This window comes from Piliocolobus tephrosceles, chromosome 1 (assembly GCF_002776525.5).
Source record: "Piliocolobus tephrosceles isolate RC106 chromosome 1, ASM277652v3, whole genome shotgun sequence".
Taxonomy (NCBI): Eukaryota; Metazoa; Chordata; class Mammalia; order Primates; family Cercopithecidae; genus Piliocolobus; species Piliocolobus tephrosceles.
In genome coordinates, this window is record NC_045434.1 from 129,683,369 (window position 1) to 129,699,980 (window position 16,612).

Here is a 16,612-nt window from a genome sequence, read left to right on the forward strand (position 1 = left end):
GCCTCCCAAAGTGCTGGGATTACAGGCTTGAGCCACCACGCCCGGCCCACAATTCAGATTTTAAATGGTAATAATAGTAAGTGATAAATCCCTTCACCTAGTGCTAGGCCTTTTCCTATATGCTCATTCATGTCACCTTCACAATAGGTATTATTATTCCCAGTTTAGGGGTTAGATAATTGCCAAGGTCTAAGAGTCTGGTAAATAGGCAGAGCATCTTTTTTTTTTTTTTTTAAAGCACCATGTTGCTCTGTCACCTACACTGGAGTGTAGTGGTGTGATCACAGCTCCCTGCAGCCTCTAACTCCTGGCCTCAAAAGATCCTCCTGCCTCCAAAACCATCATTTTAACTCAGGTAGTCTAGTACTTCCAAGATCAATACTCTATTGTGGCATTGCCTCCTTTGGCTATGAAATTTTTTATTTTAAGCTTTAATTTTAGAACCTGATCCTCACTAAAGAGGTAAGTCTACTGTCACTGAAAAGTTACTCCAAATGCATCCTTGAATATACAAAAGACAGTGCTCTGTTCAATCTTTCCCTTGTTAAATTAGATTTAGTAAACTAAAATTCACTTACTGCTTCTCTCCTCCTCCTCTCTTGTTCTTTCTCCCTTGCTAAATTACGGTCTTTGAGAAGCCAGAGTTTGGATTTATCTTGAGCTTCCAATGACTGCTGATGTTCTTTCTGCTCTTCTCCAGAGCACTTGTTTTGTATTTTATTTGAAAAAGATTCTACAGTCAATCCATTCCCAAGATCCCTTAAAGAAAAAAAGTATAGCTCAAAGTAGGTTTCAAGTTCCTTAAAAGTATTACAAAAATATGTTATTAAATGACAAATATAAAGCCATATATTAGACAACCATTTTCATGTTATAACTTTATTTTTGATGCATCAAATTATACACAGGTTAATCTATATTAACAAATAAATGGTTTTAGAAAACTGACCAAGATGAACCACTATCTTCTTACACAGACTAGAAAAACTTTAAGACATTTCTGTAAAATAATGACTATATAATTTAGTAATTAGTATCTTTAGTAACTTAATGCCTTGATTATTTGTCTTCAAAAGAGATACCACCACTTAGAAAAAGTATCAATACAAATGTACTTTTTGCAATTACAATTTGCTTTGTGTTCTACTAAATAGTTGAATCATAGTCACTTAACAAATAAGAAATTTAATATATTTAAAATACATTCTATATCTCCCAAAGCCTCCTTTAATCCAGTGAATTACAGACCTCTGGTTTTCTTGGGATACTTTTGGTTCCTTTGTATTTTGTTCCAAATGCTTCCGTATGAGTTCCTGTGTCCGAGCTTTTACTTCCTTTTCTATGGCTGCTTTTCTAAATTGGTTGAAGAGCTCATCTGAGGATTTCATGACACCTGATGGTTTCACGGATTTGCCTAAACTTTTCCATGAATCTGCGTTCTTAATCTTTATATCCTAAAACAAATATTTGGTTCAGTCTATGTCTACAGATGTTAACCAAATTTTAGAAGGAAGAAAATATTTTTTGATACAGCAATAGATCTAATGAAGATGCTAAAGGCCTTCATGTACTTTTACTAAAGTTAAAGGTTGCTAAAGTCAGAAAAAAAATACAAAAACATAATAGATCATCTGAACTCAATTATTAATCTGAGACCAAATTAAAGTAGCACACTTGCCAATTATTTTAAGACATATATATTAACTATATAATTTGCAGAAAGCATAAAAATAAATCCCTCAGTGTAACCAAGATACTTATCATCCTATGGGAAAATAAGGCAAATGCTCAAAGGATTAATAAGAGGCAAAGTAAGATCATACCCTAAAAATGCCATGGAGTTTGTTGAGAGCCCTCTGACACATATATATTTTTTCTTTTGGTGGTTAAGAAGAAAAAACGTAAGTGATGTGACTGCTCTTCTTAAACAAGATACACCATGGTTGAGATTAGTGCTGCCCACCAGAAATATATGTAATTTAATGTTTTCTAATAGCCACATTTTAAAAATGTAAGTACAATATATTTATTTAATCAAATATACCCAAAGCATTATTTCTACATGTAATCAATATAAAAGACATAAGATATTTTTTCATACTAACTCATCCCAATTATTTACATTTGCAGGACATTTCAATTCAAATGCTAAATTCCTACTAAAAACAATTGATCTATAGATTTCATAAAATTCACAGTTGAAAAACTAGTTATGTATAGTCAAACTGTTTCAAACACATCTAAGTCTTCCGAAACTGAATTGTGTCCATTTTAAATTTTAATTAAAAGACAAATTTTAAAACTTAGTTCCTTTAGCTACATGTCAAGGGCTCAATTAGCCACATGTGACCAGAGGCTACCATATTAGAAAAGCACAAGTCTAGATGGCCCTTTCTAACAATTAACCTGCCCGTCTATAATAAGGGAAGAGGGCTGTGCAATACTAAAACATCCTCTGAATTTCTAAAAATAATTATCTCCTTAATAATTATGCTTGATTGCACTTTTGATATATTTCCATGAAATATGAGGAGAAAACTTGTCTAGGGTCCCATATAAGGCAAAAGAAAATGTATGACTAGATGCATTTATAGGCCTTTCATTTCTGTGCTGAAGTAATAGAAGGAGTAAAAACATCCCTCCCTGACCCCAACACAAGGACCTTTACCAATCACCAATGATCAACCAGTTGTGCTTTCCTATAAGTTGTCAATAAAACCTGTTTTTGTCTCTACCTATGGAATGGGTTAATTACTAGTTCTACGACTCACTCAATTAAAGCATCTCACCTTCCAACAGAGATTTGAAACAGAACAGGTAATATCTGGTAGTACAGTCATCCCTTGGTATCCATGGGGAATTGGTTCCAGGACCTTCCACAGATACCAAAATCCATGGGTGCTCAAGTCCCTGATATAAAATGGTACAGTATTTGCACATAACCTGTGCATATCTTCTCATATACTTTAAATTCTCTCTGGGCTACTTATAATACCTAACACAAATGTAAACAGTTGTTATACTCTATTGTCTGGGGGAATAATGACAAGAAAAAAAGACTGTACATGTTCAGTATGGATCCAATTTTTTCCCCAAATATTTTCAATCCTTGGTTGAATCCACAGATACAGAACCCACAAGTATCAAGGGCTGACTGTATATTTAATAGAGAATAAAGGAAGGATGAAACCCTGGTCTCTGGCTCTGTGTCCTGAAATAATTATTTTACTGCAATGAAATTTTGACAGACCCCAAGTCAGGAAAGTTCATGTATGGAGCTTTTCAGGTATTACCAAGAATGAGAAGACTTTTGACAAGCAGAGATGAGGATGGAAAGCATTCCTCATGGAAGAAAGCACATAGTCAAAGGTCTTGCTAGGTTTATCTGGAGAGAAATGAGTAGTTCAGTTTCAATCAATTACAAGACACATTAGTTAAGACTGAGAAGTTAGCTTCGGGTCACAACACAGAGGTGCTTACTTTTCATTCTGGTGGCAGAAGTTGGAAACCACTAAAGCTTTCACACAGATAAGTAATTTAATCACAACAGTACATCAAGAGGACTAATATAAAAATATTAAAAGTAGAATAGGCTGGGCACAGTAGTACATGCCCATAATCCCAACACTTTACGAGGCCAGGGCAGGTAAATCACTTGAGCTCAGGAGTTTGAGAATAATCTAGGTAATATAGCGAAACCCTGCCTCTACAAAATATTAAAAATTAGCAGGGTGTAGGCTGGGCACAGTAGCTCATGCTTGTAATCCCAGCACTTTGGGAGGCCAAGACGGGTGGATCATGAAGTCAGGAGATCAAGACCATCCTGGCTAACATGGTGAAACTCTGTCTCTAGTAAAAATACAAAAAATTAGCTGGGTATGGTGGTGGGCGCCTGTAGTCCCAGCTACTCAGAGTCTGGGCAACAGAGGGAGATTCCATCTCAATAAATTAAAAAAAAAAAAAAAAAAAACCCGGGTGTGGTGGTGTGCACCTGTAGTCCCAGCTACTCAGGAGGCTGAGGTGGGAGGATCACTTGAGCCTGGGAGGTCGGGGCTGCAGTAAGCTGTGATTATGCCACTACACATCAGCCTGGGTGATAGAATGAGACCCTGTCTCAAAAAAAAAAAAGAAAAGTGAATGGATTATAACAAGGAAAGCCTCAACTAAGTCAGACCAGAACCACTTAGGAATGTTAAAAGAGCTCAGATTTAGGCAATAAGGCCTGGTTTCTGTGATGCTAAGGGAAAAGAAGATACCTTTAGGCCTGGTGCAGTGGCTCATGCTTGTAATCCCAGCACTTTGGGAGGCCAAGGCAGGCAGATCACTTGAGGTCAGGAGTTCGAGACCAGCCTGGCCAACATGGTGAAACTCCATCTCTACTAAAAATACAAAAATTAGCTAGGCGCAGTGGTGCAAGCCTGTATCCCCAGCTACTCAGGAGGCTGAGGCAGGAGAATCGCTTGAACCCAGGAGGTGGAGGTTGCAGTGAGCCAAGATCACACCACTGCACTCCAGCCTGGGTGACAGAGCAAGACTCTATCTCAAAAAGAAAAAAATTAATTAAAAAATAAAAATAAAAAAAGAAGATCTCTTTAAAGGTAAAACCCAAAGAATTTAGCACCTCTTTGGTTGTAGAGAACTGAGAAGTTGTCAAAAATGATAAAACTTATGAGAGATCATGTAGATGAAGTATATACGAGTCATCTACATAGAGACTGTAACTGAAATCTCCACAGTGGACGTTCAATCAGAAAAGAATAGTAGTAGGCCCTGGTTTCACACCTTATGAAGACTTTGGGAGGGATGCAGTTATTTAGAGGTCACTGGCCCCTCTGGGGCAGGCATGCAAATTATAGGCATATGGGAACACCTAGATGCTAAGTAAAATAAAGACTGACTCTCAACTGGGGGTGATTTTGCCCCTTATCTCCCTGAAGTGGGATATTTGGCTATGTTAGTAGACAATTTTGGTTTCAAATGGGGGTGGAGGAAAGGGCACTATTAGCATCTAGCAGGTAGCAGTTAGGGTTCCTGTTAATCAGCCTACAATGCACAGACCCACCACTAAGAAAAATTTACCCAGCCTAAAATGTTAATAGTGCTATGGTTGAGAAACTCTAAGATCTGAACAGATAGTGAGAAAATAAGACAAAAAGGAATAATGGATAGAGGCTATAGGAGCAGGAGAGCTCCACAGTAAACATGTTGAATGAAAGGAAATTAAGAACAGAGACAGATGGGTTAGACGTGGTGAGAAAGGATACCTTTTCCTGAGAAAGAGGTAAGAGAAGGATGACAAAGCTAAGGGCTCTGCTTAGTAGATGAGAAGTTGAAAGTCTACTGAGTGCAGCAAACCACCATGGTACACGTTTCCCTATGTAACAAACCTGTACATCCTGCACATGTACCTCAGAACTTAAATAATTTTTTTTAAAGTCTACTGAAATGACTAGGTTTAATTCCAGCTCTTACATGGGCAAGATGCTTGGGCCATCTGGGGTGCAATTTATTCATAAAGACTTTCTTGAAGACTTCTTTTAGCACCAAAATTCCATAGCCTTTTTTTTTTTTTTTTTTTTTTTTTTTTTTTTAATGTTGAAGAGGTGGGTCTTGCTCTTTCACTCAGGCTGGAGTACAGTGGTAAAATCATAGCTCACTGCAGTCTCAAACTCCTGGGTTCAAGCAATCCTCCTGCCACAGCCTCCTGAGTAGCTGGGATTACAGGTATGAGCAACTGCACCTGGGCCCAACCTCTCTTTTCAGTAAGTGTTAACACTGCTTATAATGATGGAACAAGGGTGGGAAATGTCAAGAATGGAAACAGTTTGCTTGATTCTCTGTTTTGAAGAGAGCCAACTACACAATCCCATTTCTTCTTAAACTTTTACTCCAACATTTTAGTGACTTACACCTGTAGCACAAACTTGAATGGTATAACATAGACTTGATGTTTTGGTGCTTATTTTTGCTGTAATCTCTTTGTCCTGTTGGACATTTTATTGTTTTGAAACTTTATTTTGGGCCAGTCAAAATTATAAAATTTTGTTAAATTAGAAACAAAAAGTATAGTACATAATGAACCAAATGTTTAAGAAAATCTATTTTAAGAAAAATAGAGGTCTCCCCTATGTTGCTCAGGCTGGGCACAGGGGCTCATGCCTATAATCCTAGTGCTTTGGGAGGTCAAGGTGGGAGGACTGCTTGAGCCCAGGAGTTTGAAACCAGCCTGAGCAACATAAGGGAGACCTCATCTCTCCAAAAAATTTAAAAACAAAACAAAAACTCTGCAACATGATTCTTTGCATCTTAAAGGGGATGGAGGGGCCTGGCACGGTAGCTCACGCCTGTAATCCCAGCACTTTGGGAGGCCGAGGCCAGTGGATCACGAGGTCAGAAGTTCAAGACCAGCCTGACTAACATGGTGAAACCCCATCTCTACTAAAAATGCAAAAATTAGCCGGGCGTGGAGGCGTGCACCTGTAATCCCAGCTACTTGGGGGGCTGCGGCAGGAGAATCACTTGAACCCGGGAGGCAGAGGTTGCAGTGAGCAGAGATCAGGCCACTGCATTCCAGCCTGGGTGACAGGGAGAGACTCTGTCTCAAAAAAAAAAAAAAAAAAAGGTAGGGGGATGGATAGAGGACACTTCTGTTGTTAAGTAAAACAAAATACAATAAAATACAAAATTAATTAATGTTGGTTGTCAGAAAAGTCACTTTTGAATGGTTCTTATCCATACTTATCAATAACAAAACATCCATACTAAACATTGCCAGTCTTTAAGTATAATAATCATGAGCAGAGAATTATGTAAAAGAATCAAAGATGCTAAGAAAGCACAAGGGCCAAAGTAGTTTGATCCTCACGGTGAAATGGTTTCCTAAGTGTCCCCAGACAACAATCTTAAACACTAAGGCTAAGATTTGTCCTCTAAAGTACTTCTAAGAAAAAGGTAAGAAGTAGGGGGTAATGGAACAGAGAGGGAGGGAGGGGGAGACAGAGAGAATGTATTCCTTTCATAGTTTCTGAAAACACCTTGAACAGTACCTTACGTATCTTAATGTATCCCAATCATCTAGAATATTTGTTGAAAGAATGATATCAGTATATAATTTGAAGATTAAGTAGACATAATACTGCAATTAGGAAATCCCTTGGATTTCTTAGATATCCCTAGAATAGATTCTAATAGATGGTTTTATGACATGCTTTAAAATTGGGATTGCTGGCAAATAAATATCAACATTATAGAACTTTCAGTTAAACACAAACAAGCGGGCCAAGTGCGACGGCTCATGCCTGTAATCCCAACACTTTGAGAGGTCAAGGTGAGTGGATCACCTAAGATCAGGAGTTCAAGACCAACCTGGCCAACATGGCGAAACACCATCTCCAATAAAAATACAAAAATTAGCCAGGCATGGTGGTACACACCTGTAATCCCAGCTACTTGGGAGGCTGAGGCATGAGAATCGCTTGAACCTGGGAGGCAGAGGTTGCAGTGAGCCGAGATTGTGCCACTGCACTCCAGCCTAGGTGACGGAGTGAGACTCCGTCTCAAAAAACAAACAAACAAAAAAACAAACGAGGACCAATGATAGGTAGGTACGTGGATAGGGGAAGGATGTTGCTCATGAGTACTTTTTTTAAAAATTACATAGGCAAAAATTAGGCTTAGAGATCCAACATTTCATTTAAGTCAGGGCTTTTAAATACCTCTTGTACCACTTCCAACCCAATTTCAAATCCCTTCAAGATTTGTTAGGAAAAAAAAACATTACTTTTACCTTCTGCACAGGAGCTTGACGTTCAGATTCTAATATCGTTGTGTCATTATCACCAGATGGATGCATCACAGTTATGCCATTTGAGAGCTGTTCAGAATCACCTGGATGCACACATTTTTAGAATAGTATAATTAAAATATTTCATCCTACTTAACCAGAATTTGATTTTATTTTTCCTTCCAGGTCAGACACTATGAAAACAAAAAGACTAATTTTTTGATGCATCATTTAACTTTGGAATATTCTTAGGGACCTGTTATACTGTAAAATATTTCTCATTTGAAAGTTACCACTTTGTTCTCTTTTTGTTATTTTTGCTTATTCTGGTCAGCATGAAGTATAGCTGACATCATACTCACATATGAAAACCTATTTTATTTGACCCCATGCTATAGCAGCTCTCCAGTGTATAGAGTGACCTCAGCTCCAGATTTTTTTTTTTTTTTTTGAGAGGTCTTGCTTTGATGCCCCAGGCTAGAGTGCAATGGCACAATCTTGGCTCACTGCAACCTCCACCTCCAGGGTTCAAGCGATTCTCCTGCCTCAGCCTCCCGATTACAGGTGCCCACCACCATGCCTGGCTAATTTTTGTATTTTTAGTAGAGATGGGGTTTTACCATGTTGGCCAGGCTGGACTTGAACTCCTGACCTTCCGTGATCCGCCCGCCTTGGCCTCCCAAAGTGCTGGGATTACAGGCATGAGCCATTGTGGCTGGCCAGGCCTGTAAATTTCAATGTGAGTTTTGGAGAGGACAAATATTCAAAACCACAGCATAACTTATCTGAAGCAATTTAGACTGCTGATAAAACCCAGTTATCACTAAACATTTACTGAGCACATACTATGTACTAAACACTGGGAACATAGGGATGACTAAAACATAGTAACTATCCTCAGGTATTACGTGCCCAGCCTAGAGGTGAGTTTTGATTAGGCCAAGCCAATCATGGTAATTGTATCTCACTATCAGTAACTCATTTAGGAAGAGCAGACCTGAGCCAGTGCAGGGCTTCCAAGGGAAAGATTCTGCCTGGGTGGCCAATTGGAGACAGAAAAACACAGAGGGGAACTAAGATACCTACCACTCAAAATAGCTACCAAGGGAACAGGGATAAGAAATGTGGTAAGTCTGACTCTGAGGTGAGGAGAACTCATGCAATCTCATTAATTCATAAGTTTTCATGCAAATATTTCATTTATTATTACTGGTGAAGATTAACTACAGAGTGTGAGCCCTGATCAAGCCATGACTAAAAGATTGACCTATCTTTGGACTATTGCCTATATATGCCAACAAAATTCCTTATTAAATCAGTTTGGGCTGAGTTTTCTGTCATCCGCAACATGGAACATCCTGATACATGAAACTTAATTGACCACTTGATTCAATTCTCTCTAGTCATCGTCCACAGGTTCTAATTAGTGGCTGAAGAACAAGAGGGACAAATCAAAACTGAGCTGCTGTCTTTGTTAACTGACCCAAACCAACAAAATCCTGGCCACTTACATATTATAGGGACTTACATCTAAGCTTCTACCACCCATCAATCCCTTGATGGATTCTCTGGCTAAATCATACTCTGAGGTTGAGGTTAGAAGAAAAGAGCAAGGAACATCAAGGAATAGCAGTGAGCATAGGAGGGCAAGACAAAACACTGTCAAAGAATGCATGAACAAAAGCTCAAATTTTTAATTTGTATGTCTGTACACAGCCCCAGTGTAGCCATGTTTCCTCACTTCAACGAGGAAAGGGAAAAAAAAAAAAGTGAGAAAAGCCAAAGCTGTAAGTACAGGACTACCTTCCCTTCTCTGCTTCCTGTCAGTGATGATTTACAAAGGAGAAAAAGTATGTATGGTAAGTGAAATTCTAAAGCGACCCTCAATTTGCTGACTCTAAGTTGGTAAGTGGTGTTAGTGCCATTATTAACAATTAAAGAGGAAGGATTAAATTCTGGGGACCAGGCTGGGTGCGATGGCTCAGGCCTGCAATCCTAGCACTTTGGGAGGCCAAGGCAGGAGGATTCCTTAAGCCCAGAAGTTTGAGACCAGCTATGGTGAGACTCCATCTCTACCAAACAAAACAAAACAAAACAAACAAACAAAAACTTAGCTGGGCATGATGGCACATATTTGAGGTCCCAGCTACTTGAGAGGCTGAGGTAGGAGGATGGCTTCAGCCCAGGAGGTGGAGGCTGCAATGAGCCGTGCTTGCACCACTGTACTCCAGCCTGAGCAACACAGGAAGACTGCCTCAAAAAAATAAATAAAATCTGGGGACTAAAAGGGGGAATTCAGTTTTTACATGGCTGTGTTTGGAATGCCTATGTGATGTTTAAGCAAAGACATTTAGTAGAGTTGTATAAACATGCCTGGGGCCTGGATACATTTGAATTGTAAAAATGAGACAAGAAGTCATGGATGCCAAAGATTACCCAAGTATAGAGCACTGCTTCCAACCTTTTCCACATCATGATATATAGAAAATGATCAATGTATGGCCACCTGCACAAATGGGAAGGCTGCTCCCAGCTCATTGCTATAAGAGCTGAGGGGACATTCATTCAGTAAGACTGCTTTGAAACATGGTTGGGTGGTTCTGGAGTAGATGAAACAAACATATAAGAGGCTTAAGGATGCAACTCAGATAATTATCAACATCTAAATGGAGGCAGCTAAAGAGAGATCGGTAAGGAACAGAGAGATGGGATGGTTAAGAGAGGTGTCATAAAAGCCTAGGAAATATGTCAAGGGTCCAACTCCCTGAAAAATATTTTTACATGAATGACCCTGTGACACCTCAAAGCACTACAAAACTAATCTTTCCTCAGAAGCCTATTCTTCATCTGTATCCCAGGTCTGTCAACCTGGACAGTATCCAGCCAGTATCCTGTGAGCCACCAAAGCTTATATCCCTGGGTTATTAACCCAGCATGTTTTCATATTTTGCAGACCTGCCCATTCTACTCTTCTAATTTCTTTTAACTTTCCCCTTCTCTTTCCTTCTATCCACTTTATGTCATTTTTTCCCTACTACTGCAACAGCCCAGCTGGTCTCCTCCCTTCTCTAGTCTCTATATTCTTTCCTTCAACTCACCTAAATAATATTGGCAAATTAATCACCCAGAGGCACAACTTCACTCAAAAAGCCTTCACTGCCTCCCTACTGACTATACTATTACAATTCAGTACAAAGTATCTGGACTTAAAGGGTAAAATATCTAAACCTGGTCTACCTTTCTAATTTTCCACATTCCTGTTTAATCCAACCAAATCTTTAATCACATGGAATTATGAGTTGCCTAAATACCTTCACATTCATGTTGCTTCCTCCATCCAAATGCCTTTCCATACTAAATATACATAGGTAAGCCTTATTTTTTTCTGCAATATCCAGCTCAAATGATACTCATTCTGTAAAATACGTATCTGCCAAACAGATCAGGTGATTCTGCCTTCTTCGCTTCCTTAAAGTTCACTTTAGCTTCTCTCAGGGCACATTATTTTTACTTTATATACCAGTTGTTTATGTCTCCTATGAGATAGCAAACTCCTGGATTTACTTTTTCATTTGCAATTATGAATTCATGTTTATATAACAACCTAAATATTTTTAAAACTCAATATAATTTAGTGAAGTTTAAAAAAAATTTTTTTTTATTATACTTTAAGTTCTGGGATACATGTACAGAACATGCAGGTTTATTACATAGGTATACATGTGCCATGGTGGTTTGCTGTACCCATCAACCCGTCATCTACATTAGGTATTTCTCCTAATGCTATCCCTCCCCTAGCCCCTCACAGGCCCCAGTGTGTGATGTTCCCCTCCCTGTGTCCATGTGCTCTCAGTGTTCAACTCCCACTTAGGAGTGAGAACATGCGGTGTTTGGTTTTCTGTTCTTGTGTTAGTTTGCTGAGAATAATGGTTTCCAGCTTCATTCATGTCCCTGCAAAGGACATGAACTCATCTTTTTTTATGGCAGCAATTTAGTGAAGTTTTTATGAGACAGAGAAAGGGTAAACTATAAGGATAAGGCTAGTAATCTTCTATGGCCAAAAGCTTCAACTTATAAGGAAAAAAAATTCAACATCATCCATTTCATGTGGAGATCGTAGGTGGGCAGGTGTGATGAAAACCAGTAACACTTAAAAATTCGCTTTTTAATATTTTACGTACTCTAACATTTTGTCAAACTATTTTTCGAATAAGAAAACTTCAACATACATGTTACTTTTATCATTTAATTCTAAGGTTTAACAAAAAATTATTTCTATTGAGATTTAACTCCAGAAAAAGAAAATGTCTTTATAAATCTTATGGCTCACATACATTTGCAATTTCCCTTGGGCATAGTGCCACCTACGGTTGGCAAATGTAAACCACGTTGTTTCTGAGAATTTTGCTAACTGCAAAAGAACAGCTACTTTGGCACCATCCAAACTTTCCTTTATACATTAGACTACTAATAAGCATCATATAAACAGAATTTCAAGTAATATAACAAACTGATCCTTACTGAAGGTGTAGGTATTAAAAGCCTGACTTTTCATAGATAGGGTATTTTGTTAAATTGGGAATAAGAGAACACCTTGACTACATTCTTACCTTTTTCATAATCTATTTCTTTTCAAGGGCAAGGCTACCCTGGCATTCTTCTAAAACACACTCTGGCTAAAGCAGTAACTTTTGCCTACTTTAGCTCTTTATAATGAGCCTTCAAATGTTCAAATCTCTCCAATTAAAAAAACAAAACAATCTCGCCCACTCCTCCAAAAAAATCTACTTTCCTGTTAAAGCCACAAATATCTTCCCATTCTCTTTACCAACGAAGTTCTTCAAAGAATGGTTTACATTCACTACACTCAAATTCCATTACTTCTGAATTTACAACAATCTAGTTTCTGCCCCATCACAATGGGTACTAAAAAAGCTTCTGCAAAAGTAAAAATTCTCACATTCCCAATGTAATGCTCTCTCCATTCCTCATCCTACTTAAATGCTCTGCAGTATGTGATACTCTTGATTTCCTTCCAAAAAAAAAAATCTATCTTCATGGGCTTCTATTACACTATTTTCCCTTTTTCTCTACCTTTGATTACCTCTTCTTTTAACTATTTTTTTCTACTTTTACTGAGGAGGTTTTGTTTCTTAGAATTTTGTCCTTGAGCTTTACTCTTCCTGCTCTGCAGATTCTCCTGGGTGTTTTCGTTTATTCTTATGGCTTCAAGTAGCTTCTACATACTGTTAGTTCCTAATTTGTAACTCCTGTTACACTCTGGTAGTTCTAGAAACCTATTTCTAGCTTTATATTTCCACTTAGATATTCTGTAACATCTCAAACATGTGCAAAATGAGTTGTCTCCTGTTTTCAATCCAACTATTAGATAATCTCCCAGTAGCTCATTCATTTTAACAAAGTCTATCAATTCTGCCACAAAAATGCCTTATATATCCACATCCTTTCTATAGTTGCTGTGTTACTTTTGGTCCTAATAATTCATTTCCTAGACTATAGCATTCAGTGTCCTTACTTGATCCTAACTACATCAGAGTATCATCTTAATCCATCCTCTATATGGTAAGCAGTAATTTTTTCCCTATTATAAAACCTGGGGCCAGGGGTGGTGGCTCATGCCTGTAATTCCAGAACCTTGGGAGGCCAAGGTAGGTGGATCACTTGAGGCCAGTTCAAGACCAGCCTGGCCAACATGGCGAAACCCTATCTCTACAAAAAATACAAAAATTAGCCGTATATGGTGGTGCATGCCTGTAATCCCAAATACTTGGGTGGCTGAGGCATGAGAATCACTTGAACCCAGGAGGCAGGGGTTGCAGGGAGCAGACGTTGTGCTACTACACTCCAGCCTCTGCAACAGGGCGAGACTCTGTGTCAAAAAATAAATAAATAAAATAAAATTGAATAATATCTGATTTTGCTTCCTATATGAAGCTCCTTGTTGTACACAAATAAAAGTATACAAATTTGTATACGATTTGTTGTATACAAATTAATAGCACTGGTATATTCTAGGTAACTCATGACCTATAGCTATCATTCTGCTATTTTCTATTCTCCAAGAATCTTGAAAATGTATTTCCAAAAAAGAGTAGACATAAATATTTCATACTTGGGATATTTGTTTATTCTTCTACCTGGAATGCCCTCCAATGTGGCCTTAGATATTTTCTCCATTGATCTCCATTCCCTTCCCCACAATGAAGAGATATAACTTTAGGTAAAGACAAAATGGAATATTCAAACACAAAATAGGGAGACTGAGGCAAGCGGATCATCTGAGGTCAAGAGTTCGAGACCAGCCTAACCAACGCGGTGAAACCCTGTCTCTACTAAAAAGACAAAAAATTAGCTGGGTGTAGTGGTACATGCCTGCAATCGCAGCTACTCTGGAGGCTGAGATAGGAGAATTGCTTGAACCTGGGAGACAGAGGTTGCAGTGAGCCAAGATGGCACCACTGCACCTACCCTGGGCAACAAGAATGAAACTCCGTCTCAAAAAAAAAAAAAAAAAAAAAAATTAGCTGGCCATGGTGGCACATGCCTGTAATCCCAGCTACTCAGGAGCCTGAGGCAGGAGAGTCGCTTGAACCCGGGAGGCGGAGGTTGCAGTGAGCCAAGATTGTGCCACTGCACTCCCACCTGCAAGACAGAGCGAGACTCCATCTCAAAAAATAAATTTAAAAAAACCACAAACACACACACACACACACACACACAATAGTAGGGAGCTTTTAAACTGAAAGTTGCAAAGAAGGATCAAAACGTCTCCCTCTTCTTCCTAATCTATGTTGCAGTGAAACAGCTTGGAAATTTATTCTGCTAGGGAGATACTTCCGCCCTTGGGTGGCCAAGTGGAAACCAGAGCACATTCTAGAGGGAAGAAGAATGGACAAGGAATATTCATATCTGCCTTTAACCTAGGCCTAAATACATTAATTAGTGTCTCAAGGTTTAGTTATGCTGTAGGCTAAACTCATAACAGAAGTACCCTTCGTGCCACACATCCCCTTCGACCCACCAGAACCAAGTTGAGACGCAAAACTTTCCCTTCTGATAAGATATTAAGTCAAACAAACCCAAAAATATAAAAATTTAACCAGTTTTAGACGAATAGGAACTACCCTTAGGCAAGAATTTCTAGCCCAAGTTTCCTTAAGTGTAAACTATTTTATCTATCTATAACTTCATTTCTTTACCTATAGAATCTCTAAGTAAGTTATCTTTCCCTTATTCTTTCCTACTTTTCTAATCCAGATAGGTGTCATGGAAGTTAAAGCAGCATTTCCCAGATCTGCTCAGAACTTGGTAGTATAGGCTCCGGCAGTAACAGGAGTGTATGTGTGTAAAATGTAAGTATATTATATACATACATGTGTATATAATTTATATATATAACATATATGTAGTGTGTGTATATATATCATACCAATGTATATAATTTACATGAAAGTAAATTGGATGTGAACTGTATACATAATTTTCTTTCTTTTAAATGTAATGAATGCCTACAGGTATAAAGCAGATAATTTCTAATGATGTGCTTCAGTGATTATTCGTAACCTGGAATTTACTAGTTATGATTGTTGGTATTTCCCAGATATTTAACATTTAAGATGACCATAGCATTTTCTATACGTATAGTTTTAGAAGTCAACTGTTATTCTCAATTATTTCTCAATAACAGTTGTTTACTTGTTAATTTCTTACCTGAGGGAGGCCGAATTTGGAAAGGTGAAATGTTTTTCATGGTCTGTAAATGTTCTAATTCTTGATAATTAAATGCTAATTGGTGGTGATTTGGTGGCATTACATGTGAAGGTGTGGTCTGATGAACAAGGGTAGTATTGGCAGAGGTTTTGTCTTGCACAGAATATTCTATCTGTTAAAACAAAATCAAAGTTATCACTTAGTTTTATCCATACAAGAAATATACCAAAGAGAACAGAAACACAAGAGGCAACAATATAATTTAATGTTACCTTTTTAAAATACCTTATTATTTAAGTCACACAAATCTATAATATATAGTTATCCCTATCTTGCAAATGAGGAAACTGGGGTTTAAAAGGATTAAATAACTTGGTCATTATATGGCTTACAAGAGGTAGAGTAAGTCAAAGCCTATGAACTTAGTTATGAGTATACATGTATATTATGAAACAACGCTATTCATTTTTTAAAGCTTTCCTGTAATTAGTAAAAAACAAAACAAAACAAACCCCTGAGCTTTTATAGCAAATCTAGAGACCAATTCACTTACTTTAGCCACTTTTCCTTACTGTATTACAGACATAAGGGGAGAAATTTAAAATTACATTATCGTCAACCCACAAGACTATCAATAAATTCTAATTCAATATTCAGGTAACTATCAAGTAAAAGCTGTAGTGTAATAATAGCTAACATTTATTTAATGTTTACTCTATGTGAGGTACCAGGGTAAGTCCTTTATATGGTTTTTCCTTAATTCTCACAATAATCCTATGAGTTAGGTATAATTTTTATCTCTACTTACATTTTCTAGAAATAATAGAAGCAGTTTACCTAAATCTCACACCTATTCTGCGGCAAGCGAAGTTACAGTAGCAAAGCCCAGTAACCTTATCTAACTAAGTTCTGAGTAGTAGATGGCACAGAGATAAATAAGACAGTCTTTCTCCTTTGTCTAACAAGGCATTGGGGTGAGTGAGTAGGTAGGCAAGTGTACAAGTAACACCTATGCAAATATGAATAAAACAAATGCCATAGGAATGTTTATCACAACAATATAGATCCAGGCCAAAGCTTAAAGCCTAATGCTCACGT

At 37.9% G+C, this 16,612-nt stretch overlaps 1 protein-coding gene across 5 annotated transcripts in view; it reads right to left on the minus strand.

Annotated features, from left to right (window-relative positions):
- BRDT (bromodomain testis associated) overlaps positions 1 to 16,612 on the minus strand; it is a 63,413-nt gene that overhangs the window by 8,640 nt on the left and 38,161 nt on the right. For all 5 annotated transcript variants that reach the window (XM_026456503.1, XM_026456502.1, XM_026456499.1 and 2 more), the window contains 4 exons: positions 15,515 to 15,686; positions 7,787 to 7,887; positions 1,249 to 1,454; positions 579 to 759 (listed from right to left, as the gene is read on the minus strand). In XM_026456503.1, coding sequence (XP_026312288.1) covers positions 579 to 759; positions 1,249 to 1,454; positions 7,787 to 7,887; positions 15,515 to 15,686 — 660 coding nt within the window. The remainder of the gene's footprint in view (positions 1 to 578; positions 760 to 1,248; positions 1,455 to 7,786; positions 7,888 to 15,514; positions 15,687 to 16,612) is intronic.